General features: G+C 40.8%; 2 protein-coding genes across 4 annotated transcripts; both read left to right on the top strand.

Moving 5' to 3' along the window:
- The first annotated feature begins 1,137 nt into the window (after nucleotides 1–1,137).
- LOC311045603 (3-keto-steroid reductase/17-beta-hydroxysteroid dehydrogenase 7-like) lies at nucleotides 1,138–8,058 on the top strand. 3 transcript variants are annotated; one of them, XM_084057553.1, is made up of 9 exons: nucleotides 1,138–1,276; nucleotides 2,423–2,626; nucleotides 3,112–3,204; nucleotides 3,655–3,769; nucleotides 4,752–4,946; nucleotides 5,789–5,893; nucleotides 6,072–6,128; nucleotides 6,571–6,669; nucleotides 7,229–8,058. In XM_084057553.1, the coding sequence occupies exons 1-9, from the start codon at nucleotides 1,242–1,244 to the stop codon at nucleotides 7,337–7,339; spliced, it is 1,014 nt and encodes a 337-aa protein (XP_083913679.1). In that variant the 5' UTR covers nucleotides 1,138–1,241; the 3' UTR covers nucleotides 7,340–8,058. The 3 variants fall into 3 exon arrangements, with proteins under 3 accessions (XP_083913679.1, XP_083913680.1, XP_083913681.1); XM_084057554.1 differs by having other exon boundaries at nucleotides 1,154–1,276; nucleotides 2,495–2,626; XM_084057555.1 differs by lacking the exon at nucleotides 1,138–1,276 and having other exon boundaries at nucleotides 2,429–2,615.
- A 2,377-nt stretch (nucleotides 8,059–10,435) lies between these two features.
- serbp1b (SERPINE1 mRNA binding protein 1b) lies at nucleotides 10,436–26,073 on the top strand. Its single transcript, XM_084056594.1, has 9 exons — nucleotides 10,436–10,811; nucleotides 11,840–12,017; nucleotides 14,457–14,600; nucleotides 15,536–15,604; nucleotides 18,870–18,944; nucleotides 19,453–19,630; nucleotides 19,837–19,899; nucleotides 20,233–20,475; nucleotides 23,314–26,073. Exons 1-9 carry the CDS (start codon nucleotides 10,556–10,558, stop codon nucleotides 23,371–23,373), a joined length of 1,266 nt encoding a protein of 421 aa, XP_083912720.1. The 5' UTR covers nucleotides 10,436–10,555; the 3' UTR covers nucleotides 23,374–26,073.
- Nucleotides 26,074–27,112: the final 1,039 nt, after the last annotated feature.

The raw sequence follows: 27,112 nt of genomic DNA on the forward strand, positions 1-27,112 counted from the left end.
TCCTCAGACGAGCCCTCCATCGTTGCTTCCAGTCATCCCGATTCTCCATACATCTGGCCAGCTCATTGGTGCTATGGGCTCCTGCATCCTTCTTGAGCGTGTCCACGTATGTTAGTGTGGGGCGTCCTCTTGACCGGTGCCCATGTGTTGGTTCCCACAGCACCAGTTTGCTGGCTGGCAGCTCTCGGTGCCTTTGGCAGTGTCCTGCTAGTCTCATTCTCCTTACAGCAATCTTCTCGCTCACCCTTGGTGAAGCGAGAAGAGTCCTGCTTCAGACATGAGTCCTGCTTCAGACATAAGACGCCAAAGGCACAATAGGAAATGTCAATACCCCTGAAATATCTAGCCTACCTACGTTACGTATACCTAATACGTGTATATAAATAGAGAAAACTGCTGATCTTCAGTAATGCTCTGTCTGAAGTGATACTGACATTGACAACTGTTGTACTACACTCTCATTTAGCCTATACTGTTACAGTTTAATTACAGTTTAATTTGAAATAAGCCTATTTGTCCCTTGCAGTTCCTTATTTGAATTCAATCATTAAAATCAATCAATTAATAAAATCCTGATAAAGACTGACAGGATATACCAAAAGAAAAACAATGAAGGCTCTTTTGATTTATTCAATTAAATAATAAATTAACAAAAATTGAGTAAACACATAGAGCAAATAGTAAACAAATGTAAATTATGACTGACAGTCACTAAAAAAATAACAAGGATGATAAAAGCACAGAGAGAGAGGGGGGGGGGTATTCATATAATATATGAATTCGCAATAGCAAATTGAGAAAGAAAGACTGTGAAATATATATATATATATCTATATTTTCAAATGGCTGAAATAAACGTATATCGCCTATATATACTGAGATGCAGTGGAGTAGAAGTAAAAAAAAAATGGAAATACTCCAGTCAAGTAAAAATGCCTCAATATTGTACTTATAAGTAACAGTACTTGAGTGAATGTACTTTCCACCACTGGTGGACTTCGCTTCTTTCATCCGTGAAAAAAGAAACCCTTTGCTCTCCGTAGGGGGGAATCGCTGATTGGCCAGCAGTGCAGTGACATCCAATCACACCACGTCTTCGGTTGGCCAGTGCTGTGTCTGTCTACTGTATGCTCTGCATCGCACCATGCTTACAGTACATAGTGCAGACATTAAAGGGAATAGTCCAGCTGTTTCTAATATTAGTTAATTGGCTCACTTAACTTGTAGCATACAACGGAACTATGGAGAAAGTGGTCGTTGTGACTGGTGCAAACAGGTATGTTTATTTCAGAACGATCAGTGAACAATAACCTATTTTTAACTCTATGACAATAACTCGCTGCTTGGTTTCTGGTCACTGAATCGATCTATTGATATACCAAAGGATCAGTCAGTCCATCCATCCAAGAGTCAGTAGACTATATTTATTGTGTTGCAGTGATTTGTTTTGTTTTGTGTAAAGCAGCTCCAAAGTCAGATTTCACTGTTTTGACTACTAGATATTTTACAGTCTTTATTTTCAGTTAAAATAATGGAATTGTCAAACAACAAAAAAAAAGGACATTGAAAACATATAAAGTTAGGGTGATATTTTTTTGGTTAAAACAAAAAGCTTTTTTGTTAAAAGGTTTCAGCACTATATTCTGATAGTAATCATTGTTTGTTCAGTAACAGCGAGTCTCCCTGTCTGCTCTTTGATAAACAGGAAAACTAATTATTATCAGGTAGCCTATTTGACAAAATGTCAGCCCATTTATCAGCTTCATGTGTTCCAGTTCCAATTCTGTCTGCTCATTTCTTTGTCATCACTTATAATTTCACTTGTTTAATCTGTATCCTGTCTGAGTTTTCTATCCTGATTGGATAACATTGGTATCCTGACCTGAAAATGCATTTTCTGTTTAATAAAGAGCTGAGCAAACACTCTATAGCAATGAGTACTAGTATCAGAATATAGAGCTATTTAACACTCATTTTAAGTTAACCAAAGAAAATCACTCACCCTACCTTTAATTTGTATTGTACTGTATATGACTTGTCCATTACATTCCCTGCCTGGTGTTAATGTAATTCTCATCATTTGTAAAAAGATGATTACACCTTTAAAACTTTAACGACTTAAACCCTAAATAGTTGACCGAGGTCCCCCTGGGCTTTATACTTGGTTCGCTCCTTTTCCCCCCCTAGTCTACACCAAATCGCTTAGCCAAAAATCTATAAGCTCACAGTGTGTCGCAACGCAACACATTGTAAGCTTGTAGATCGGCTATTTTCTCTGAATGTTCACCCCAAAACAAGGCCCTATATACTTCTTTGTACGACTACATAGACATACAATAGGGCACCACATACTAGCCTCTTGTCTGTATAATCAATCGTCCTTTGCTGAATCATATCATTTCTCTCTGTATGTCACCCACAGTGGCATCGGTCTGGCCCTGTGCCAGCGACTTCTTTCTGCGGACAGCCAGCTCAGACTGTGTCTTGCGTGCAGGAACTCCAAGCGGGCCGACGCTGCACGCTCCGCCCTCCTGACCTCTCACCCTGACGCACATGTCGACCTGCTGCACCTGGATGTGGGCTCTGTCCAATCAGTGCTCAGCGCTGCTCAGGAGGTGAAGGCCAGGTCAGAGTGTGTAGGGTGCCCGGCCCGGACAGTGGCCTCATGCTTTGCTTTCACTAGTTTCAATACAGGGATGTCTGCCTTTTTAATTTCAAGGACCCCCAGTTTGATATGCATTAGGCCACGGACACCTCATGATTTTTTTTAAATCTCTGGTACCCAAATCTACACTGTAAACACTAAAGTCCTCAGTGTTGGTTGAACTCAGAATGTATAAACGGACCCATAAGGGTCCATTTGGTTCTGTTTGTACACTCTTGGAGTTACAGACTCATAAGTGTCCATTTGGTTCCTAACTATTATCATTTAGCTGGGGACTCCCTGGACCCCCCCAGGGGGTCCCCTTATCTCATGCTGAGAACCAGTACCCTACATCTTTATAGGCTTATCAAGTACGTTGTCTAAGATAGCTCTTATCCAGACACAAGTTCATTTCAAAATTGGCCGTTATGTGATGCATATTTTTGTGTGTCTTCTTTTTTTTACAGGTACAGCAGACTTGACTATCTGTATCTGAATGCAGGTATTATGCCCAATCCGCAGGTGGACATGAAAGCCCTTTTCAAGGGCCTATTTTCCAGGTAAATCGCTGTCTCTCAAAAAATGCAAATCTGTTAATCGCCTTTTTTTGCTACTTTAACACGCCATCATACATTGAATTATTAAATAGGGCTTAAGTGGTTAAAGTTGGCTTGATTCAAGTTGTGTCAGTTCATATTTAACCACATGAACATTAGCATCCCTATTCTGGGGAGAACATTTAGTGAAAATAGCAGATCTACAAGCTCACAATGTGTCCTAACACTACGTGCTGTTGTGAGCTTGTAAATTGGCTAATTTCGGTGAAGAGATTTGGTGTAGAGGTAAAACGGAGCAGACCTTGTATAGAGACCTGGGGGTTGCTGGTCAACTTAGTTGTTGGAGTTTAAGTAGTTAAGACAATCGACCTATTATTGTATGCAGCTGAGCATTTGTGCTGGTGTCTGTACTGTACTGTGCTGTGATGTAATGGGGTCATCATTTCTCTGCAGTAACGTCATCAACATGTTTGCAACAGCAGAGGGTCTGCTAACCCAGCAGGATCGCCTCAACCCAGACGGTCTACAGGAAGTGTTTGCTACTAATCTCTTTGGTCACTTCCTCCTGGTAAGCCACAGCCCCCACACTTGCATGGCTGAATTCAGAAACTTATGTCTCAAGGTGATCCTAAAGTGTATATATATACTGTATATACACACACACACACACACTAGTATACAGTATGTATGGATTATCAGGCAGCATTTTGTCATTGCACAAGGTTGTGGCGGCCGTAGCGTAGTGGTAGAGATGCCGTCTGGTAATCAGAAGGTAACGCCTCCCAGCCCCAGTGTAGGAGCTAAAATATATATTTTATCACATTTTTGTTTGTTTTTTCCCACGCTTTGTTTTGATGTCTCACTTCCTAATTGATGGATTAGCTCCTGCTGTGTGTCTCCTCATTATCTTTAGTTTGTCAGGTGTGTGTCTCGGGCAGGCAGGCATTCAGTGACTGAGTTTTTTGCCTTCAGTTTCATTAATTTTTGGACCTTATTATTTTGTGTTAATAAATCACCATAACAGCAAGAAGTTCTCATCACACAGTTCCTGCCAAAGCTCAGCCTCTTAGCAGTACTTTTAAATGGTTTGCATATTGGGAAGAAGTAGTCGCTACACCCAGTCTACATGTCGTAGTCTCCCTGACACTTAACCTCCAACTGCTCCCCTCCAAGCGCTCATCATAATGAGCATCATAAGCTGAATTTCTAATAAAATAATAAAATAGATACAAAATAAAATAAAAAAACAGGCAGTGTATCAGCCTATACAAATATTAATATATACAGTATGTACATATATGAATACAAGGTTTTCTAACAAGTAACAAAATGTATTCATACTGTATGCTGCCATCGTGATGTAATTCCTTCAAAATCCTGTTTATTAAGACAATTGTCATGTGACTAAATATTTCAGTTTACCATGCCATTACCACAGCCCATATCTACAATTAACTCTGTCCTGCTGGCTAATAGTCATCCCTGGTGAACACAATGCTGAGCCTCCTACAGTACTCACCCACCCACTCACTGCTGTCTCATTGTGTTAGATCAGGGTGTTGGAAGCGCTCCTGTGCCAGGAAGGTCACACCTCCAGGGTGGTGTGGACATCCTCGAGCAACGCCAGGCGCTCTGCCTTCAGCATAGACGACATGCAGCACAGTCGAGGGACAGAGCCCTACAGCTCCTCCAAGTACGCGTCGGACCTGCTCAGCCTGGCACTCAACAGTCACAAGAACAGCGAGGTGAGCACATCTCTGTAGGATGACTGGGTGCTGATGTGGAGGATGAGGATTTCTGCTCAAGTGGTCTATTGAGCAGAAATCACTTATAAAAACTAAGGTCTGTTTTCACTCTAGACCCTAGTTTATACTTTATCATCGTCATTTGAAAAATAGTGAAAATTGCTGATATATACTGTGAGCTCACAAGGCTTCACATCGCAACACAAAGCTTGTAGATCTGCTATTTTCGCTGCGTTTGAAATTTCTTGAAATGTTCTGACAGGCACACCACTTGAAAGTGGTTAAAAAAAACACAAGAATAGCTTAACGAGTCCTGACTGGGAAGGATGTTATCTCACATGCAAGGAATTTGACTTGGTGCATTGCACTCAGAAACATATGAAAAGATTATATACAGCAGATAAGAAATATAGAAGAATTACAGTAGACATAAAAAGGGGCTGAAATTGTATTGTTTGATTCCCTAAATGTTCTTGTTTCACACTGTACTTTATATTTGATACAAGTCATCATGTTTTTATTCTGTTGGTTTCATTTTATTTTATTATTTTTCTATTTTATTTGTAATTTAGTTTTGATAAGTGCCCTATAAATAAAGTTTATTATATTATTAAGTGAGTCCTGTTATGTCTCGCATGTCTCCCCTCTCTCTCCTTTCTCTCTGCGATCTCCTTTTTTAGATTTTACAGTAGGTTCAGAGTCAGAGTCAGAAGTATGAGCAGTGTGAACAGTATAGGAAGTACTTCACACTGTATTGTAAATAGGGACGCCAGGGTTAATGTGGTTTAAAACATGTTTTAATCTGCTTGACATGACATTTTTGTGTGTTTTTTAATTGACAGGGAATGTTCTCCTCTGTGATGTGCCCAGGCCTGGTCATGACCAATCTGACCTACGGCATTCTACCCTCATTCTTCTGGACACTCATTATGCCCATCATGTATTTTGTAAGTTGTCCTTTAATCCCCCCCCCCCCCCACACCCTCAGTCTGTTTTAAAACTTGCCTCAAATGTGCATATTCAGTCAATGTCATGATCTTTATATATTATGGTTTCCTGTTGCACTGGAGTGATATGAACAATTTCATGTTCTTGTGTGTTATGGTTTCCTGTTGCACTGAACAGATTAGGATCTTCACAAACACATTCACGCTGACGCCATACAATGGAGCAGAGGCCTTGGTATGCTTTTATTATGCACTCTAAAAGCTTTTTGGATCCACATAGTAATGACGGAACTATAAATATGTCAATATGTCACCTCACTCAACATGTTTTATATCGTTGCTGTAGGGCAGAAACCTTGTATCTCAATATTTCAACTTTTTATGTATTTTTCGTAAATACTATAAATACTTTGTCATACTACAGTGCCACACAAAAGTGGCAAAAATAGCTCATCTACAAGCTGAGCTTGTAGATCGGCTATTTTTGCTATTTTTGAAAACATAAATAAAGTGAAAGTCATTACTGTGGTCTGTGGGTTTTATAATATTGAACGAATGAAAACTATTAACAGAAGCTTGGAACACTTTTCCATTTCCTGAAAAGTAACAGTTTTGGACAAGGTTTGCACCCGACAGTGACAATATTTAATACGGATTACTGCTGTTGCCTTTCACAGCACGAGCTGTTTCTTCAGAAGCCAGAGTCCCTGGATCCAAGGGCCAAGTATCACAGTTTAACGTCAGGCCTTGGCACTAACTACACACAGCCTCGACAGGTACAGTAAATAGCCATTCCATTGGCCAGTTCCACCATAACTATGTCCAGCCACTGTTATGACAAAACCTAGTTAGCCAAAATGGACAGAACTTTTTCAAATGCATGCATGTGTATATGTTCGTATTTTGAACCGGCTGTGCACCAGCATGTAATTTGACTGCATTTGACTAACCTGTATCCTTGGACGGATAGTTTTAACCACTTAATACAATCTGTCCACTTTTCATTGAACTTGTTCTGTATTTCGAACCTGGCTACAGCTCCAAGTGTAGTGAATAGAAAGGCTGGATCTTTAGTGTTAACCTGATCTTCAAGCTCACAACATGTCACATTGCAACCCATTGTGAGCTTGTATATCGCTATTTTTCTAACATTCTTGGAAAACGTATTCACCTATAATGACATGCCCCAAATAGGGATGCCAGAGTTAATATGGTGTAATGTGTTTTACAAACACTTAGACCTGAGAAAAATGTACCTGCTTCACCACAAGGCATAGGTGAGTTTCATATAGTCAGAGTTTATGTAGATTACCAATGGCCATGTTTATTTTTCAGATGGACATCGACGATGGCATGTCTGAAGAACTTTACGTGAAACTTCTTGACCTTGAGAAAGCAGTCAGAAGGAAACTGAGCCAAGAAAACTCAGACATGGAATCCCATTGACAGAACCTCAATGAGACAGAGTGGTAGTGGCCTTGTACTTTGACCTCAGCTTCTTTGATAGTGTGATGAGCTTCAGATTTCGATCTCAGATTTGGGGACGTTTTACTCCAATTTCCACGAGTATAACCTGAGGGACAGTTTTTTTTTTAAAGAACCATCAACACGTTTTTCTTTAGCTTTCTTCCTTTGTAGCGAGGACATACTGTACATTTATACACAGAATAGATTTTATTTTATTTTATTAGACGTTATACAGGAAAAAACACATGTTACATCATGTTCATCGTAGAAACGTCAAGGATACAGACACAGAAAAGTCCTGCGACTTATTTTCATTGTGGTCCTTGGTCTGAGACAAACAACACTGCAACAAAATACATACAGGTAGACAGTACAGTAATAAATAACAATCAATAGCTACACTACCTACAGCATAAATACATATAATCGCATTGCTAACATAAGTGACCCTACTATTCTGCAACATTTTCTAATAGCCATGCTTTGACCCTTATCTTAAAAAGGAGATGGCTGCTGGTGCTCTTTATAGCCAAATCTAAATGAGCGTTTTCCCATTTCAGTGGTGAACGTGGGCATGGTCAGGTCTGCTATGCTGGCTCTGGTTAGGTGGGAATGGGCTTCGCTACGCTTCTGAAAAAGATTACATAGGTACACAGGGGCGCTGTTTATGTAGATGTTATGCACCAGGTTCAGCTGTAGTTGAACTGACCTGAACTGGCAAAGATATATTTTTATCTGGTCATGTCATATCTGATATTCGTACCAGCTTCCTCTGACGTTTTGGAATGCATTACACAAGAAAGAATATGTTCTAAAGCACAACCCTCTCAGGAAACTGGAAACCACAAACTGGTAGAACATCAAGGAAGGGGTGGTACAAGCAGTAGACTTGATAAACGCTTAATTTATACTCTGCAGTACGATGGTGTCACTTACCGACAAGAACTGAGTTTCAAGCTAGTTTGAAGATCAGTTAATCAAGCTAAGCTTGATTTATGCTTCTGTGGCAAAGTATCCTGCAATGTGTCACATGATAAAAATAATGTTCAACCGGGAAAAAAAGGTGAAGACCCTTTATTATTTGTTTTTTAGTGACACATCGCACCGAAGTATGGATCAGGCTTTAGCATAGATATAAAATTATGTATATTTCTATGGGCTATAGCCTTGTGTTTCTGTTTATTCCATATCATTGCTGTCGGGCAGAAACCTTGTATCTCTTTTGATGGGTTTTTCAGAAATGAATGCCCTACTTTGTCATACTACAGTTTCACACAAAAGTAGCAAAAATGGCCTACAAGCTGACAATGCATCGCAATGTGACATATTGTGAGCTTGTAGATCTGCTTTTTTTGCTATTTATGAGTGAAAGTGAATGGGGTAAAGTGTTGAAAGCCTCGGGTTTTATAGAATATTGAACCAATGAAAAGTACTAACAAGACTGTGTGACTAATTACTACATTGGATCCATTGGAACACAGGTTATTTTTTCCCCATTTTCTGTAAAGTAACCGTTTTGGACATACAAGGTTTCCACCTGAGAGTGACAATTGATGAGAGAGCATGCACCATGTGGGCAGTATCCTGAGCTTTTATTATTTGCATAGTGGCCTTATTATTATGGAAATCTTAATGCTGGTATAACTTTTTGTTGTCAATAAAATACAATGAATCAGTGTAACAATGGCCTGTGTCACATTGGTAGACATGCTGCATTTTCCCACATATTCACACACTTAAAAAACACATTAGATTATAGTATTAAATACTTAATAGATTTAAAAAGCAACAGTGGTTACTGTTCTGTCTTGTATGCTGTCAGCTATTTTTCTGGTGTAATAAATACCAACAGCCACTGTGTCTAAACTAGATAGCTGTATCATATTTCACTCACAGCAGGTTGCCCTGTGTCACTTTACCAGCGTTAATTAGCTTAGTTTGTTGATGGTGTGGTAGCTGAGACCTACACTGATTAGCTTCCCTCCACCTAGACTTCATTTGAGACAGAGATCTCTTAAACTAGATGCTCCAGCTTTAGTATGTCACCAATATCTTCTGTTACTTGAGTCTGAAAACAGGGCAGTATCAGGGGAGGCCTACTGTAAGCTTGCGAAATTACTTGTCACATGAGTCATGTATGGCCATGGTGACCAGCAGATGTTCGACTCCCACAATAGCACTACATCTAACTAAAGAGAAAGGAAGGTCCACCTTGACAATGGAGAATTGCCTCCCACACAAGTGTTTTCAGATTGGCAAAAGACCCAAGAAATGTAAAACACAGCCTTCACAAATAATGTGAAGTGATGTCTAAATTGTTCTATGCAGTGGTGGCAACTGTATAGTCTCCTTTATGCTGTGCGGTGTGTTGAATCTAGTGGACACACTTGTCAGATCTGTTTCCACCAGCTGTTTCTCAGTGTGCCCCTGCCAGCCCTGCCCACATGCTTCTATTTGTTGCTTTTTATAAACGGACAAATCCCACTTAAGCTTCTGATATGCAAGTCTGTAGGATCAGCTTAGTGGACAAACTGCATGCACACAGAACATATGCACTCATTGCACTCATATTTTTTTAAATAATGAATTATATTTATCTAGTGCTTCTTCTGAGCAGTAACTTGACATAAATTACAAATCTTGCTAGTCAATTTGTAATGTATTTGTTTGTAGAAGATATCAAAACTTTCAACTTGGCGTTTTAACTAATGTGATGCAACTCAACTCACTGGACTAATGTTAGGTCTCAGAGCAGTTCAATTTAGCTGCATTTACTTTCACTTTAATTTATGACATTGACTGTTTTCATGAACAGAGGAATCTATTTATTATGTACAATTATGAAATGTAGACCATTTAATTAAAACCAAAACCTCATATAAGGGTTCATTCATGGCGTGCATGACATGACAACGTTTTAAAAGTCCTGTTCTTAATTATAGCCTAATTGTAAATAAAAACATTGTTGATGGCATTTGTTTATTATGGCTGCATAATGGCACGTCCCCCCTCCTCTTGTAGCTGCAACACACACACACACACACACACACACACACACACACACAATGTCCCGGATATTGCTCTCGCCGGAAGAGAAGGGGCAGCTCTCCCAGCCATCTTGTGGCTACCGTCAAGCGAGCAGTTCGCATCAAGCCTCGTAGAATCGGAGGTGAATCCCGCTGAAGGGGCGCCATCATGCCGGGACACCTGCAAGAAGGCTTCGGCTGCGTCGTGACCAACCGGTTCGACCAGCTATTGGACGACGAATCGGACCCGTTCGAGATCCTAAAGGCGGCCGAGAACAAGAAGAAGGAGGCGGCCGCCTCTGGCTCCGCCAAGACCGCTGCACAAGCCGCCAAGCAGCCGAAGAAAGAGTCCCAGAAGGACAGGAAGAGCCAGCCGGCGGACAAGAAGGAAGAGTCTCAGCCTCCGGTGCCCCTGAAGAAAGAAGGTAACCTTGCGCCTCTAGCCTCCTCGTCGTCATCCTACTACGCCTGTTTATTTTGGTTTGTTGCGAGCTGTCATGTGCATCATCTCTGAGCTAGGTATCTGCTATAGCCCCCTGTTTGGTGTCTGCGTGAGGTCAACATGGAACCTGTCCTGTTGTTATAAATTAGAGGACAAACTAAACCAACTGGCATGAATTATGCATGAGGGATGTGATATCCAGTCCAGTAAATGGACACTTCTTCAGCGCACAGTCTGAAGCCTTGTGCAAAGCGGGGGGAGGCTGTGTCGCAGAAGAAGTTTCCATCAGCTAGGTTGGTTTACTGCCTTGTCTGCCTGTGTGATGTTATTGGTGATGATGCTCCATCCATACACTGGCCACGCAGGTGGGCCACAACATCAGGGATGATGCTTTACAAGAAGCCACCTGAGGTGGCTTCTTGTAAAGCATCATCCCTGGTGTGTTGTTGGCTGGACACACAACTAAACCTGGCTTCACGTTTGGCTCGTTGCTGTTGGCTGTGGATGAAATACTTGCATGTTGCACAGAGTTCTCAGCGTCAACAGAGCTGAATGATGAGAGGGGCCCACTGCTAGTGCTCCAAAGTAGCTCTGTGGTGCATGCTTTGTATTGTTTATGCTATTGTTGTACCAGGGCTGGAACTGCTGAAAGGAAACGTAGCACTCGATGCAGAGTCCACTGGATTTCCGTTTGCTAGAGTGGCATTAATGCATGAATTTCTACAGAAAGTGCATCGCATGCCATGAGGTTTGGCAAAATTCACGTACTACCAACCACTTTTAACTTGCCGCCCCATTTGAGGCATGGCATTATAAGAGGGAAATTGTCCAAAATAGCTGATACACAAGATCAGAACGTGGAGTGTAGTAAGCTTGTCTATTTCCGCTATTCTCATTCTACGGAAGTATATAGGGCTTAAGTGGTTAATACCCCAGACTGACATTTCCTGTTGTTCCTCCGACTATGAATACTGTAAATGGTTCATTCATGAGGACCTTTTTTTGGGGTAGGTATCCGGCGGGTCGGCCGGAGACCAGACCAGCAGGGCCAGCCTGGCTCCCAGTACCAGGGAGGACAGGGCGAGGGGCGAACTGGAGACAGGAGGCCCGATCGGAGACCCCCTCGCGAGCGGCGCTTCGACAAGCCCACTGAGGACAAGCCCGAGGGAGGAGAATTCTCTGCAGACAAGTGAGTTGCTGTGATGAATGTTGAGATGGGGATTTTAGTGTGCTGAAATTGAACGCCTCAGGCAGTCTGTTGTGATCCTAGGATCAATGCAGGGGTGCAGGCAGAGCTTAATGTCGTTTTTTTGGGGTATTGATTCCTACCCCCATGATCTTTGCCTATTTGCCTCAGTATTAAACATTTGCCACCCGCAACCTGCAGCTGCTGGAAACTCAATAGCTCTCCTTGGCATTAAGAGTGTAAATACCGCCAATATAGAGACCGCAAGGAAAGATGCATAATTGCACTTTTCCACTGCATGGTACTGGCTTCACTCTACTCGCTTTTGGTACCACTTTCCATTTTCCACTGCAGATAGTACCCCTTCAGTGTATCTGGTTGTCAAAGCAATATTCAATCCTCTGCATAAAACTACATACCGAAAAATGGTAACTTTTGGAAACTATCTCTTATTTCACCTGTACAGTGACAGTCCAACAAAAAGACTTTCTGATACAAATTTAGGTGAGAAATGGGTCATGCAGTTGCCTAATAATGATTGATTCATTTTACATTTACAAAGGCTAATTTAAAATTTAGTTAACAGTATCCATGAGCTTCCATGCAGTATAGGGGGGTCCGTCGGATGCAATTATGTTAGTGATGATTCTCTCTGACCAATCCGTAGTATGCAGTGTTTTCAAAAACTTTTGGTTTCACCTCAGTTGGCTTGGAACCTTGACAGAGGTGATTGCAAAAAAGTACCAGGTCAAGTTGAGCCAGTACCATAATGGAAAACTGCCATTAGTGCTACTACAGGATTGTGTGTGTATATATATATACTGTAAACAACGTTCCCTGTAGTTCCACATGCCCGGGATGTGCCACGCAGAACAAATCTATCTAGTGCAGATAGATTTGTGTGTTGTAGTTTGTGGTTTGATTCTTTTGTTGCTCTGTCTGCCTGCACCGCCAGGACCTACCCCCACTTTGCATTCTCTTACGCATTACACACACACACACACACACACACACACACGCACACACCCCCACACAGACAGAGAGAGAGTAAACAGTACCATGCTGCTACAGTGTATCCGACCATCCGTCGCTGCAAAACGAGAATCACAAATGTTTTCCAACACCTGAAAAGTTACCATATCAGTGTCGACTGCACCGGCAGTTTGAAAGTGGGGTTCTACTTTAACGTTTTGTCCAACGTGCACCAGCGAGGCTGTACCAAAATAAACACTGGCTTCGACGTTTGCGTCGCATATGGAAAGTGACTAAAAAAGACAGAGGATAGAGCATAGCTTTCTTACTTTTAGAACAAAAGACATGATTACCCTGGCCTGAGCACAACTGTGAAAGATTGATTTAAATTACTGTTCTCCAGGCATGAATGAAAAAATAACTGCTTTATGAAGCTGGACATTATCTCTTTTAGTTGACTGTAGCCAGAGCATGTAACTATCTCCATCGTCTCACTCCCTATAACCTCTAGTGTTGAAGTTCAATGTTCATATTTAGATGTTATACATTATATTGTGTCGCAAAATATATTCTGAACAAAGCGATGTTTGCACAGTTAATGTTTACACTATGTAATTATGTTTTTTTTTATGTTAATTAACTATATATTCTACAGTTTTAACAGGGATTCTCAACGTTTTAATTTCAAGGACCCCACCAATTTAATATTAGTTAGCTACTTAATGATATCTATCTCTGAGACCCCAATCTACATGGTAAAATCCTCAGTGTTAATTTAACTCTGAGAATGTACAAATGGAACCAGATGCACACATCATATACATGCATTGCATACATATTGTACACTGGCACAAACCGTACACAGTATGCTTCTACATATTCTGCTCTGCTGGTCTTTTATTCATCATAATGCCTGTCACTTCCCAGCCAGGGCTAACCTTCTTTAGACATATGTGTCAATGTATGTCAGTCTGTCAATGCATTGTTGTTTTGGAGTCTCAGAATGTATTACCTTTGCTTTTAATGTAAGGCATAAACAATTTTATTACTTATTACAACGTTTATTACTCTACATTGTGTTCACATTGTGACATGCAAAAACAATATGTTTTCTTTATCTTTTTCCTTGTAACTGATCTATTGTACGATCTATTAAATTGACCTATAGTACAATTTATTAAAAGTAATCGAACTGAAATTACTTCTGTAATTAGATTATTAAGCCATTTAACTTGTCATTATCTAACGATTGGACAGGGGTGTCAAATTGTACCCAGGCCAGTTTACATCAGATGTACGACAATGTTGCTCAGTAGTTGCTGAAGTACCGCTCAAAGGGTTTGAGTGTTAGCTCAGACCGCTGAAAAATGAATTAGAGGGAACATTGACTGTAACTGTACCTCACATCACTTCCCTGATCAAGTCATATTTGCATGCTTTCTACTAAACGTGTGTTTTGTTTCCTTTTAGGCCTTCTGGAGACAGGCCCCCAAGAGGGCGTGGTGGAGGCAGGGGTGGGCGTGGTGGAAGGGGGCGTGGCATGGGCCGAGGAGAAGGCGGCTTTGACTCCCGTGGCAAACGAGACTTTGACAGACACAGTGGCAATGACAAAACGTGAGTCTTACCTGAAATAAATTACTATTCATTCATGGGAAAATCTGCTAGATGTTTGACTTGTGACAACCTACTTCCCAAAGGTAGCATTTTAACCACTTTCAAACTGATGGGCATGTCATTATAGCAGGGCTTTGTGAGCTTGTAGAATGGCTATGTTCGCTGTTCGTCATACGACAAAGTAGTATACAGTATATAGGCTTACTGAGATTTATTTGTGATTTCATCATAACATACATCATTGTCTGCTCCAGCATGGTCTGGCAGGGATTTCTTGAATGTTCAATTCACTATGTTTAACGTCTTGTCATGGGATATTTAATTCTATAACATTTGAAAACTAGAAAATGAATGTGATGTTTATTGGTGTTTTTTTTTTGTGTATATTTTTGGGGCTTTTCTGCCTTATTTGGATAGTACAGTTGAGATGGACAGGAAACGGGGACAGAGGGAGTGACACTGACACGCAGCAAAGGTCTTCGGGTTCGGGAATCGAACCTATTGGAGCCTATAATATGGTTTGCGCCTTAACCACTAGGCCATCAGTGTCCCTTGTTGGTTGTTTTTAATACCAAAATTAACTTGGTATTTCACACTATGGCTCATAGTTCTGAACCAGAAAGTAGACCTACAGTCAAATAGAATTGTTAAATCTACTGTCATGTTTTCCAAAGACTGTTATTAATAGTCTTAGTCTGTGGCGCAGCTCTATAAATTGACCCCCGAATGACTTCCCCTGAATGACCTCACCCATTCTTATATTTTTTTAATTTTGTCATTTTGTGAGAAGCTTAGACTTCTGAAACAAGCTCTAAATGGTGCTATATTGTGGGATATGGCTTACATCCGAGGGGCTTTGTTTGGAAATTGGTGTGCATAGTATAGGATTAATTTTCCTCTTGCCTCTTAATGAGTCTCTCCATTTGTCCCCTCAGTCAGAAAAATGACGAGAAGCGGGGTGGAAGTGGCTCTCACAACTGGGGCAACGCGAAGGATGAAGCGGGGTGAGTCCTCAAACAGCAAGTCACACACTTTATCTACATATTTGGAGACACCCCCCCCCCCCCCCCCCACCCCCAGCTGCCCTTGTTGGCCAAGGATAGAGTTCCACCTAGAACCTACTCCTATAATATGTAGCCCTCTAAGCATCTCTATTGTCTATATGGGGGGGTCATTGATACAATAGGGGTCTAAGGAAAAAACTGTAAAACATGAACCCCAGCGTCCTTATTCTGGGTCCAACATTCAGCACAACTCTTACTTCAATCAGCAGCTTAGTGTTTTGCGTTGCTGCCCACAAACACATACATTTGCAGCGCTAGCCACTATTGTTTACATTGTTTAGATCCCATAACCCAAAGAGACAGTTGCGTTGGCTGCATAGATTCCATAACCCAGATGCATGAGCATGTTGTAATTATTTTCCTATTTTTCCTTTTCCAATTTTCAACATAAGGTCACAATATATTGCAATGTTAATAGGATTGCAGTGTGTCACAATGTATTGAATCATTCAACCATTCATAGTTGGGGGATGGGATGTTCAGTCAAATCAACAGTGACATTGACCATAGCGTTAGAGACATGTTTCACCAGTGGCAGACAAATGATCACGATGGTGGCCTAATGCCAAAAAGAAGGGGAAAAAATTGTTTGGATAAATCTTACTGTAAAAATAGAATAACCATGTTCACAGCGTTAATAAGGTGGGGGGAGAGCGCTGTATCGCTTTACTAGACATGATTTGCTGCGTGATGGTCGGAATGTTTTCAAAACTTGGCGTCTGTTAAAATTTGGTAGCTGGCAAATTAAAGCTACACCACCTTACTTTTTTGTTAATACATTTTTATTTTGACCAATCTGTATGGTAGACTATTATAGACTATATATATAATTTTACTTAACACAATTGTGGTGGTTGTATTTGGTCTCCCTGCTATTCTATTGTCTGGTAGGTAAAATTTATAAAATTCTCCCCATAGCAAGCAGGCAAGCTTTATTAGCTCAGTTGTAAAGATTTCAGCAGTTGTACAGGGAACCCGGGTTTGAATCCCAGGTAAGACATGAAAGTCAGAGTGTATCTTTAAGTCTACCATTTGTATATGTTGTAATAATGAGTCAGAAGTGGCACATGTTTCTGCTCAAATGAACCACTTAAACCCAGTATACTGGCCCCCTTCTGTTTTCACTCTTCTTTCGTGGAAAATAGCTGATCTTATCTACAAGATCATAAAGCATGATGATCGCAAAACATTGTGAGATTGTAGATTCGCTATTTCCGTCGAACTGTTTGCCCCAGACTTCATGTGTTTAAGCTGTTGTTTACAGGGTGCTTTTGCAAGCCTAAAATATGGAATTATGAATTACTGTTTTCCAGACCTGGAAAAATATGGACATTTAAAAAGTCTTGAAAATCAGGAAGTTTTGCTCATAGTAAGCACAAACAAATGTAAAAACATAATTGAAACAAAAAATGTGTGCCGTTATCAAAACCTGAAAACTGGCCTTGTGCAGTCTAGTGTGCATTGTGATGATCTGGGCAACATTTTTAATTCATGAAGAGGGTTGCACAGTGTTGCATTTAGTGAAGTTATGCAATGATGAAATTGTTCCGGAGTCTGCCTCTACTATACTACTAACTAGTAGACTTGGTTGAAGTGTCAAAATGGCTTGTTTGTTTTTCAAGCTGTTCTCAAAAACGTGGGTTGCTGCTGATTCCCCAAGTCGAAGTCAAAGAAACTGACATCACCAGCATGAGAGAGAGGCAGTTCTTTTCACTTGAATACGTTTCAGGATGACAATTCAGTTCAAGTTCTGAAGACACAATCTCACCACCTGCAGGGCTAATAATATGCAAGTCTTACAGCTAGATTACCAGTGAGCGAAATGTCATAATACACACAGTAGAGATCTTAACCACTTTCAACCTGGTGTCATGTCATTGGCAAACCTTTTAATTATCTTTTTTTCAAAAAAGCATATCTACAAGCTAACAATAAGTTGTGATTCGTCATATGATGAAGTATTTATGACTTTTAAGTGGTTAAAGACACAGTAAGAAAATCAGTTTGGAAAAAGTTTGAAATATTTTTTTGGGGGAAAGGGGCAAGCACCATGTGTTTATACAGTAATTTGTCAACCCTTTTAAGCTAATATAACCTGCTTGTACACTTCCTAATTATACAACAGTCAACTGATAAAGAGTTTTAGGGGCAACCCCAATGACCCCTCTCTGTATCATGATGTGTAGTGTGTACTGTATTGCCAGATTCATGCCAGATATGCCGCGCTACAATCTCGGAACCCAGAGACACACTAAAAAGGAAAAACAGCGACCTCTGCTGTTCTTCCTCCTGAGTGTGACTCTGGGACAATGGCGACGCAGCACATGTGCGCAAGGAAACGGGGTTCAAGTCTGCCTTCACCGCTCCACTTCCGGTGGTGAGCTTGCGTTTTCATTCCGACTAGATAACATTTCTATACGGAACACTAACACCACTTCTCCCAGAGAACATGGATGGTTTTGGTTATAAGCCCACTTGTTTCTATGATGAAAGAGTAAGTTCTTTCCGTGGTTGTCTGCTCCGCGGACGCTATTGTTAAATTAGTTTCGGTTTGTTTCGAGTCGGGAAGGATGACGGACACGTGAATCCCGCCCACTACATTTGATTGGATGAAGCGCGGCCTCTGAAGCCACGCCCACTCCCACACAGTGTGTACACGTTCTGACGAACCTTCAAGACAGATTCCAACGCAGTGCAGAATCTGTTCTTGAGAGATTTGCCGCGCTATGACACAACAATGTTTTAACCCATTGAGACTTGAAGCCGATTCTACAAATGTCTTCTAAATCACAACAGTTTTCTTAAAAACAAAATACTACTATATCAGTGGTCAAACTTTTTCATAATTGTCGAAATTACCGTATATGTATTTGGCCACGGACCCCCCATCTAAAAAATGTTTGTGCCAGGGACCCCCAGAAGCAAAGATTTGAGTTAAAAATGTTCGCTTTAAAAGAACATATACATTCACAGATGTGCACACATTTTCACAATCTTTCAAAAATAGCAGATCTACAAGCTTTTAGCGCGGCACTCGGTGCCACGCTATGAGCTTGTAGATCTGCTATTTTTGAATAGCCAAAGTGTAAAATAATGCTTTTTCTTTTTAGCTCAAATCTAAAATGGCGCAGATGTGTTCCAGGTCTTAATGGGTTAATTGAAAGATGCAGTCTTATTGAGTGCTGCTGGGTTCTTGTGTTGACAGTGAGGCTGAACAGACTGCTGCTCCTGAGGCCACTCCAGAAGGAGAGGAACGCCCACCTGCTGACTCTGAGAACAAGTAAGTAACCCCTATGTTACCCCTAATTAGTGTTTTGGGATAATCAGTAAAACTGAAACGTATGGTAATTCCGTTTCTTAGGACTTACTTCATCAAGCGTTTTATCCCCTGTGTCATATACATACTGGACAACTGTAGAACCACTGCATATGTTTGGATGCCTGTCCAATTCCTTATTATTTTCCTGTTATGTTTTTGGAATGTATTCTTGGGTGTATATGTACGTGTATTGCCTGCATGTGTCTTCAGAAGTTCACCAAACTAGCTTTGCAGGCGATTGCTTGCATTGCTCCATTATACTTCTTTTAGCCTTGAGACATTTTGTACCCTGTGATTCACAAACAAGTGTATATCCAGGCAACCATTACCAGCACACCCCCTGACCTAGTCGCAGACAAAGGCTCCTCTCCGAACCGGCATTATCTTCACAAGATCAGCCAGTAGTCCTCTGAGCACGAAGTTGAGCATTTGACCATCAGTCACGAGTCTGACGTTGTCCTTTCTCCAGGGAGAATGAGGTCGAAGAAGTTAAGGAGGAAGGCCCCAAAGAGATGACTTTGGATGAGTGGAAGGCTGTGCAGGACAAGGAGCGCGCCAAGGTGGAGTTCAACATTCGCAAGCCTAACGAAGGAGCTGACAGCCAGTGGAAGAAGGGCTACGTGCTGCACAAGTCCAAGAGCGAAGATGTAAGGAAAATTGACATTTGTAATTATAACACTGGATGTGTTTTGCGAGACTGTGAAAAAGCTAGGTTGAAAGTGTAGAGTACTTTTTTGACTGCATGGCTCCTCCTAGGATGCAAGCTGACTAGAAGAGTGCGTGTGTGTGTGTGTGTGTGTGTGTGAAAGGGGGGAAGAGTACCTCATTTCAGTCTTGTCCTTGTAAATTTCAGAGGCCTGTTGGTGCTTTGATTGACTCATCAGAGACGGAAGAATCGCACTCTCTCTACCACAAGGTGTGTGTACTTTCTTATCTTCTAACCACACAAAAAAGCCAGTTTTTGTGATCTTTATTGAAAGCTTTTTAGAACATTTGGTTAAACCTAAAATATCAACATATCGTATCTGTTGTGCAGGAACCTTGTATGTTTACAAACTATTTTTCTCAGGAAATAAAAAAAAGGGACCTGTGTTCCAATCTATCCAATGTAGTTATTATTTAGTCACAAATTATTTTTAATACTTCTCATTTGTTAAATGTTTATAAAACCCACAACCTATAATTTTTATAATGACATGCACAAAATAGTTACGCTTGCATGTCATTAAATGCGAAAATGTCTCTATAGGGTACTGCAGATGAAGCCGCAGAGCACCACTTCCGCAAGCCGGCCAACGACATCACATCCCAGCTGGAGATCAACTTCGGAGACCTTGGCCGCCCCGGGCGTGGTCGCGGGGGAGCCCGCGGGGGCAGAGGAGGCCGCGGCAGGGGAGGCGACAGGCCGCCGCGCGGGGGAGGCGGCGGAGGAGGAGAAAGAGGAGGGGGAGGAGGAGAAAGAGGAGGAGAGGGAGGACGACGCTCCGAAAAGGTAGTGACTGAAGCCACGAATCTACGAACATAGTTTCGATAATCACAAAGATGTTTGCTGAAAGAAAACCCACCTGCTTGAGTTCATGTGTTGGGCAGTGACGATGTGAGAGGTTGTGGTCTGTGGTAGCGATGCATGATTAATCAGTCATCATATCGGTATCAGAATACAGTATTAACCCATCAAGACCGGGAACGCAGCACGTGTCATTTTTAGATTTCTATGGCTGTTCAAAAATAGTGCTGCGCTATAAGCTTGTAGATCTGCTATTTTGTTTTAAATCTTAAAAATGTGGGCAAATCTTATATATATATTTTTTAAAGCGAACATTGGTAACTCAAATCTTCGCTTCTGGGAGGTCCCTGGAACAAAATATGTTTTGAAATGTTGGCTTTAAAAAATATATATATATTCGAAGATTTGCGTTCCTGGATTGAATGGGTTTAATCAATCAAGTAATCAAAATAATATACCGGTTTTAGCCCATTTATTTTTTTTATATTTATCTTTGAATGAACTGAAAAAGCCTTTCGTAGTGTTTGAAGATCAGTGTTTTCTGGGGAAGCTTTCAAAAGGCTCTACCAGGGTGGCCGTAGCTGAGTGGGTAGAGAGGCCGCCTGGGAAACAGAAGGTCCCCGGTTCACCTGTGTCGAAGTGTCCCTGAGCAAGACACTTAACCCCTAGCTGCTCCCAGAGACACTGCCCACTGCTTCTGATACTTAGGATGGGTTAAATGCAGATGACACATTTCACTGTATTATGCAAATTTACAGTCACAAATGCTGCAAAGGAATACGGACCAAATTATTATTAGTGAACAAGTTGAGTAAAAAAATAAATATGTGCACACGCACCGTCTCTATACAAATAATTAAATGTCTTAATGAATAGAATACATAGGACCACAATGGAAACAAGCCCTCAGGGCTTTTTGTGTTTTCCTTTTAGCATCATTGTATAACCTTAACACTGTACTTTTTGCAAACTGTTAACACAGTAATCAATTCGAACAAACATCTTTACCACATTTAAGTTGTTTGAAATAGTATGTTTATCAGTAGGGCTTAATAAATCAGGTATCAGACTGTTTTTGCACCCAGAATCACAGCTACTGTAAAGCAAGAGTATGGTAAACCCCATTGGAAACTTGGATTGCGGTACAGGTTGATTTGACCATGCAATAAGTTAGTTATCGGATGCTGGTCAAAATTCTGTATTGTGCCTTTTAAAAAAAAAACATTTTTCACTTTCTACCAGTATTATTGTCCGTAGTAGAATGCAGTTGAAATGTTTCTCTGCTGACTGTGCTGAGCATTCTGTTTCACTTTGTGTGGTGCTGTCCATCACTGCTTTGAGTTTGTGAAACTAACAGGTTGTTGAGTTTGTGAAACTAACAGGTTGTTGAGTTTGTGAAACTAACAGGTTGTTGAGTTTGTGTTGACAAACTAACAGGTTGATTGTCAAAGAAATGCAAGGGTAGCGTAAACCTAGTAACCTACACCTACTTTTTGGGAATATATTTTCAAAACAGCGTGAACTAATGCTTTTTTGTCAGGCCTCTCTATCACCATTTGACAGTTTTGAATGACAGCTGAGGCAGAGGTGAAGAACGTAACCTCTGTTCAGTACATTATTTCTCAATATTATCTGGGTTATACCATAGCTTCTTACCCAAGAATAAAGCTTAAGCTTCTACAGCTACTGATATGTTATAGCATGCAGTTTAATATCATGAGCATTGGTACTATTAATTTTTTGGATTGGCTAAAATCCAAAACGCAGGAGCCATGGGGTGCCATGTGTTTTTTTTTTCAGAATTAAACTGTTTTGCAATAGAATTATGATCTGAATCTATATTTTAACTTTACATCAATCAAAAATTGCATGGTGTGATGACTGAGGCAATAGACCCCTTATCAGACCTTCATTAATATATACTCTTTATTGTGCAAGTGATTCCCAAACCGGTTGTCCTCAGAACCCCAACCCCAATTGCTGTGATTAACCGAAATACACAGAGGGAGGCCATCTGCTGTTCAGTGTGGGGAACTCGCTCGCCTAGTGGCTCGCTTGGGATCATCTCAAAAGCCTCATACACAGGACAGGACGTTGAGTGAACCTAAACAAGCACTCGTCAAAATAACACTGGAACGTAACCTCAATTAACGTAACCTCAACCATACAAATAATTAGTCTGTTACGTAATACATGCAACGATGGGCAAATCTAGAAGATTTAATTTGTGACAGAAAACCACTCCAGGATGGTGTCCATAATTTGCTCACTAAAGACTGCATTTACCCTCATGTGGCCATACTGGTTTTCTGTTGCCGCTTAGTGGCCACAAATGCAGTCTTGACTGGGTGTTAATTTGGGACACTGAGTGAGTCACAGACATTAGTCCATTCTAAAGGGGTTTAATCTTGTTGGTTAAAGGTTAATTAATCGTTAATGAGGGTCAGTTATAGGTCATGAAGACAATTAAAAATTGGCATCCCTGGTCCTGTACTGTATATAATTTTGTACGTCGCTCCAGATAGTCCATCTGCTAAATGCCTTGTGTACTTACTCAGTCTGTTTCTGTGTTAATTATGGAGTTGAAATGCCATTGCCAGTGATTATGGAGAGAAACTATACACGAATAACAGAAACTATACACAAATAACAATCAGATTAGTGATTGTTACAATGCCAGTGGGTCGGTGCCAAGGATTGGCACCCGGGAGACGGCATATGCTTTTGGAAATCTACCTGTATATGTCTAATTTTTCTCGTCACTGTCTTATGTACTGAATATTCTCTCTCTCTGTCTGTCTCCCCCATGTGTGCTCTCACCAGCCAAGTGGAGTGTCCGTCCCAAATGTGGATGACCCAGAGGCCTTCCCGGCCCTGGCCTGAGGTTTCTGATGCCACGGGCCCACCCCATCAGCCCTTCCGGGCCCCTCCTCTACGAGGCTTGCATGCTTTCCACATCTTCAAGTATATAAGAAAACAGAGGAGGAAAAAAAAAGATTTTAACAATGAAAGACTGTCATCCCAATCCCATACCACCCACCCACACCGCCAGAGGACTGAAATTTTACCCGTTTTAAAAGTACAAAAAGACAAAAAAAAAAGATGGAAAAAGGACTTCTCTTGTTACACTGAAGCAAATTATTGGTAGAAGTTTTGTATTTAGAGACATGATAGCAGGGATGTTTTCATACAGTGTTGGGTTATATTTTTTTTCCAGAGATTATGCATACATTTTATTTTTGTTGTGCTGCTTGAATATATGCATTTCTGCGCTTATGCCTAATTTATGCTCCGTCGTATGATGGTGTCCAGCACCAAAAAAAAAAAAAGAAATCCGCGTGTGCCACCACCATATGACGAAGTATACATCAGGCTTTAGGTTGACGTGTGCTGTCATCACCCCCTGGAACTTCCCTGCTCACTTTTTCTCATGGCTTCAACTTCAGTATTATGAGCCATCGAAGACGAGACTTTTTATTTTATTTTGGGTCATTTAAACTCAAATAATATTTTGTAATCAAAGAGCGACAGAGCATAGGAACAACATAACTGGTGTCAAAGAAACCATTTGGTTGTTCCTCAAACAGCATAATTGTGTCCATCACCTGAACAGTTTTCTTGGCCTAGAGATAATATTTACATATCGATAGTATACTACGCCCATTGGCACAGTTCTGTGTACCATAGGGATGGAATATCCATTTGCCTGACCACACAGGCCAGGTCTGGAGGTAATGCTGGCTGTAGGGAGGAGAGGAAAGTGACAGGATAAACTTAATTTCCTCCATAATAAGTCCACAACTGCACACAACCTGCACTCAATTATTTCACCTCTTTGTGGCCTGCATTATCTTCTATGAGAACAGACCTTTTTACATCTGTTTATTCTTCCTCAAGTAGAACTCCGGCTCCTCGCCTTCCAGGATTGCCCATCTGCCCTGCCACATTGGTTAGGAACAGAGGCAATTGCCCTACAGACTAGTTATGCGCAGAGCATAATATGCAGGCAAGGCACACAGTTTGCCTTGCAGAGGGCACCAAATTCAATTGTGTGGTAGGGCATTGTTTAATGCAATGAAAGGTTTAGTGAGAAAATGGGTATTCCATGTCCATTGTACACATGCATCCATGTCTGTGCCATTGGGCATGGTGTAACAATAACATGCATGTGTAAATATCATTTCTAGGCTAAGAAAACGGTTCAGATGATTAGTCAATAATTCGGTCATTTGAGGAACAACAGAAATGGTGTATTTGACAGCAGTAGTGTTGCTGCTGGTCTTAGCCAGTTGTCGTTTGAAATAGACATTCACAGGCGTCGGCTAGAAAGAGCAGACAAGCCTTTTTAACTGGGTACATACTTTCCCCTCCCAGGTAATACATGCCGACGTGAAACTACACTACAGTAGGGAAACTCGTACTATTTGAAATGTGCTTAAACATGTATCTAAAGTGTATTTGCTCTTCTCCTGACTGTCCATCCCTTTTTGCTAAGCACACATCAGGATGGATAAATGGGCAAAGTGGCTTCCTTCTAAAGCTTGGTATTTTTCTGCTTGTTGTGCAGTGAAAGTGATGCCTCTCTCCCCCATCTTCTGTTGCTAGCTTGGCTCTTTCTCTGTGGACCAGTGGTTTAGTTGGCCATTTCTCCCCCCTGATACACATGTTATCCGGTGTTTTCAGGGCTTCCGGGGCCCAATGATGTGTATCTCTAGGCTGGTCCTTTTAGGTCATACAGACTGTACTGCTAGTCATTTTAGGACCACTAAACAAATGTTGTTGTTTTTTCTTTTTTTAAGGACATATTTGTGTGCGTGTGTGTGTGTGTGTGTGTATGAGAAAGTTACTTAGAGTTTAAGTATTCCTCTGCTATGAACTTGGCCATTATCTCAAATGATAAGCTGCAGGTTATATGCAGCATGGCTTTTGCCTGAAGTAGATATTGTATTTTTGAGAAGTGGTTGTTTCTATCTAGGTGAGAACGATAGGTAGGACTGTGGACATATCTTGCACTTAGAGTATCAGTAATGTCTTTATAGAGCTTGGAAGCACATGGTTTCTATCAACACCAGTACTCTGAAGATTGTTTTTCCCTCTTCTAATCATATTTGCTATGATGCTTTTTTTTGTTTTGTTTTTATCAGTAAAGCAGCACCACTGCATAATTTGTCTGAAATAAATGTCATTGTGGAGCATTCGAGGGCTACAGAATGTAATGTAAGCTAAACTGGGTTTTGAGCCACCTGCTTCTGCATTTCCAGCGAGCATTTTATTTTAAATGATGTGGGTGTAATATTTCTCATAGTTGGGTGGGTTGGTGGGTGGGGGTCATGTAAAAACTGACAGGTGTAAGTGAATCAAAAGCTTTATATTCTGTGCTCTGGAAAGACTCGCTGGTAATGCACCATGGCAGACGGCTGGGTGCAGACTTCTTGTAGGACTGTTTGAGCCACTTGACTGCAGAACTTATCTGCAAACATCCCTGTTCTAATGAATTGCTTTAGAGGTGTTACATGTATTCTGCCCACAGCTGTTGGGTTGTGTGAAATCATTACTGTGATTTTAAAGGTGTAAAACAAATGACTTGTGGCCTCTTTATTGTCTCTTATTAAACTAAAATGTATGTATTTTATGTGGCAGACGTTTGCCAAATTAATCTTCAATCCTAGTGTAGAGCAAACCACATGCTACTTGCAAGGGATATTTCACTTTCAAATAAATTAAACATTAAAAAGATATATAAAAATAATGGAAAAATCACGGCCCCCTCACGCATTAGAAGGACATTCTAATGCGTGAGGGGGCTGTGATCTTTCCATTACTTTTTTTGTTTTTATTTGAAAGTGAAATATCCCTTTAAAGGGCAAGACCATTTTGGTAGAGGTTTGGGTTGTGTATTTACCTTGCCATGATGTAATAAGGATAAGGATATATATATATATATATATATATATATATATATATATAGGATGTAACTCCAAAGGTAAGAAATAAAAAATAACTGCTCCAGTGATTTGAAATTGATCATTCAAAATATGCTCCTCATTGACTTACATTGCATGCTGAAACAGCTCAAAGTCACTCTTTTAGCATGTAAATGAACGAACGCAAACTAAGTTGATTCAGACGATATTTTTTAAATAAAAATGTTAACCAGTCTGGGTTTTCTTCGAAATAAAAATGGGGAAAATCAATAGGAAGTTAACATTTTTATAAATAAAATAAAAAACGTACTGGGCTTGGTGGTGATGTATATTATCTGAATCAACTTTGTTTGCGTTCGTATGTGCTAAAAGAGTGACTTTGAGAGCTGTTTCAGCATACAATCTAAGTCAATGAGGAGCATAATTTTGAATTATCAATTTCTAATCACTGGAGCAATTATATTTGTCCACCTTTGGAGTTACATCATGGCAAGGTGACCACACAACCCAAACCCTTACCACAGCGGTGGGCTTGCCCTTTAACTGACTTGTATTCAGTTAAGATGTTTGTGTTGCTTGTTAACGGTGTAGGCCACAAGGCGGCGACATAGTGCAGCTCTCGCCGAAAGTTGACTTAGTTGAGTTGCGCCCCGCCCCCTGGGCGTCAACGTCAATAACAGAAGTAAATCATGGCGGAA

Source organism: Gymnoscopelus microlampas (assembly GCF_963454915.1).
Source record: "Gymnoscopelus microlampas genome assembly, chromosome: 5".
Lineage (NCBI taxonomy): Eukaryota > Metazoa > Chordata > Actinopteri > Myctophiformes > Myctophidae > Gymnoscopelus > Gymnoscopelus microlampas.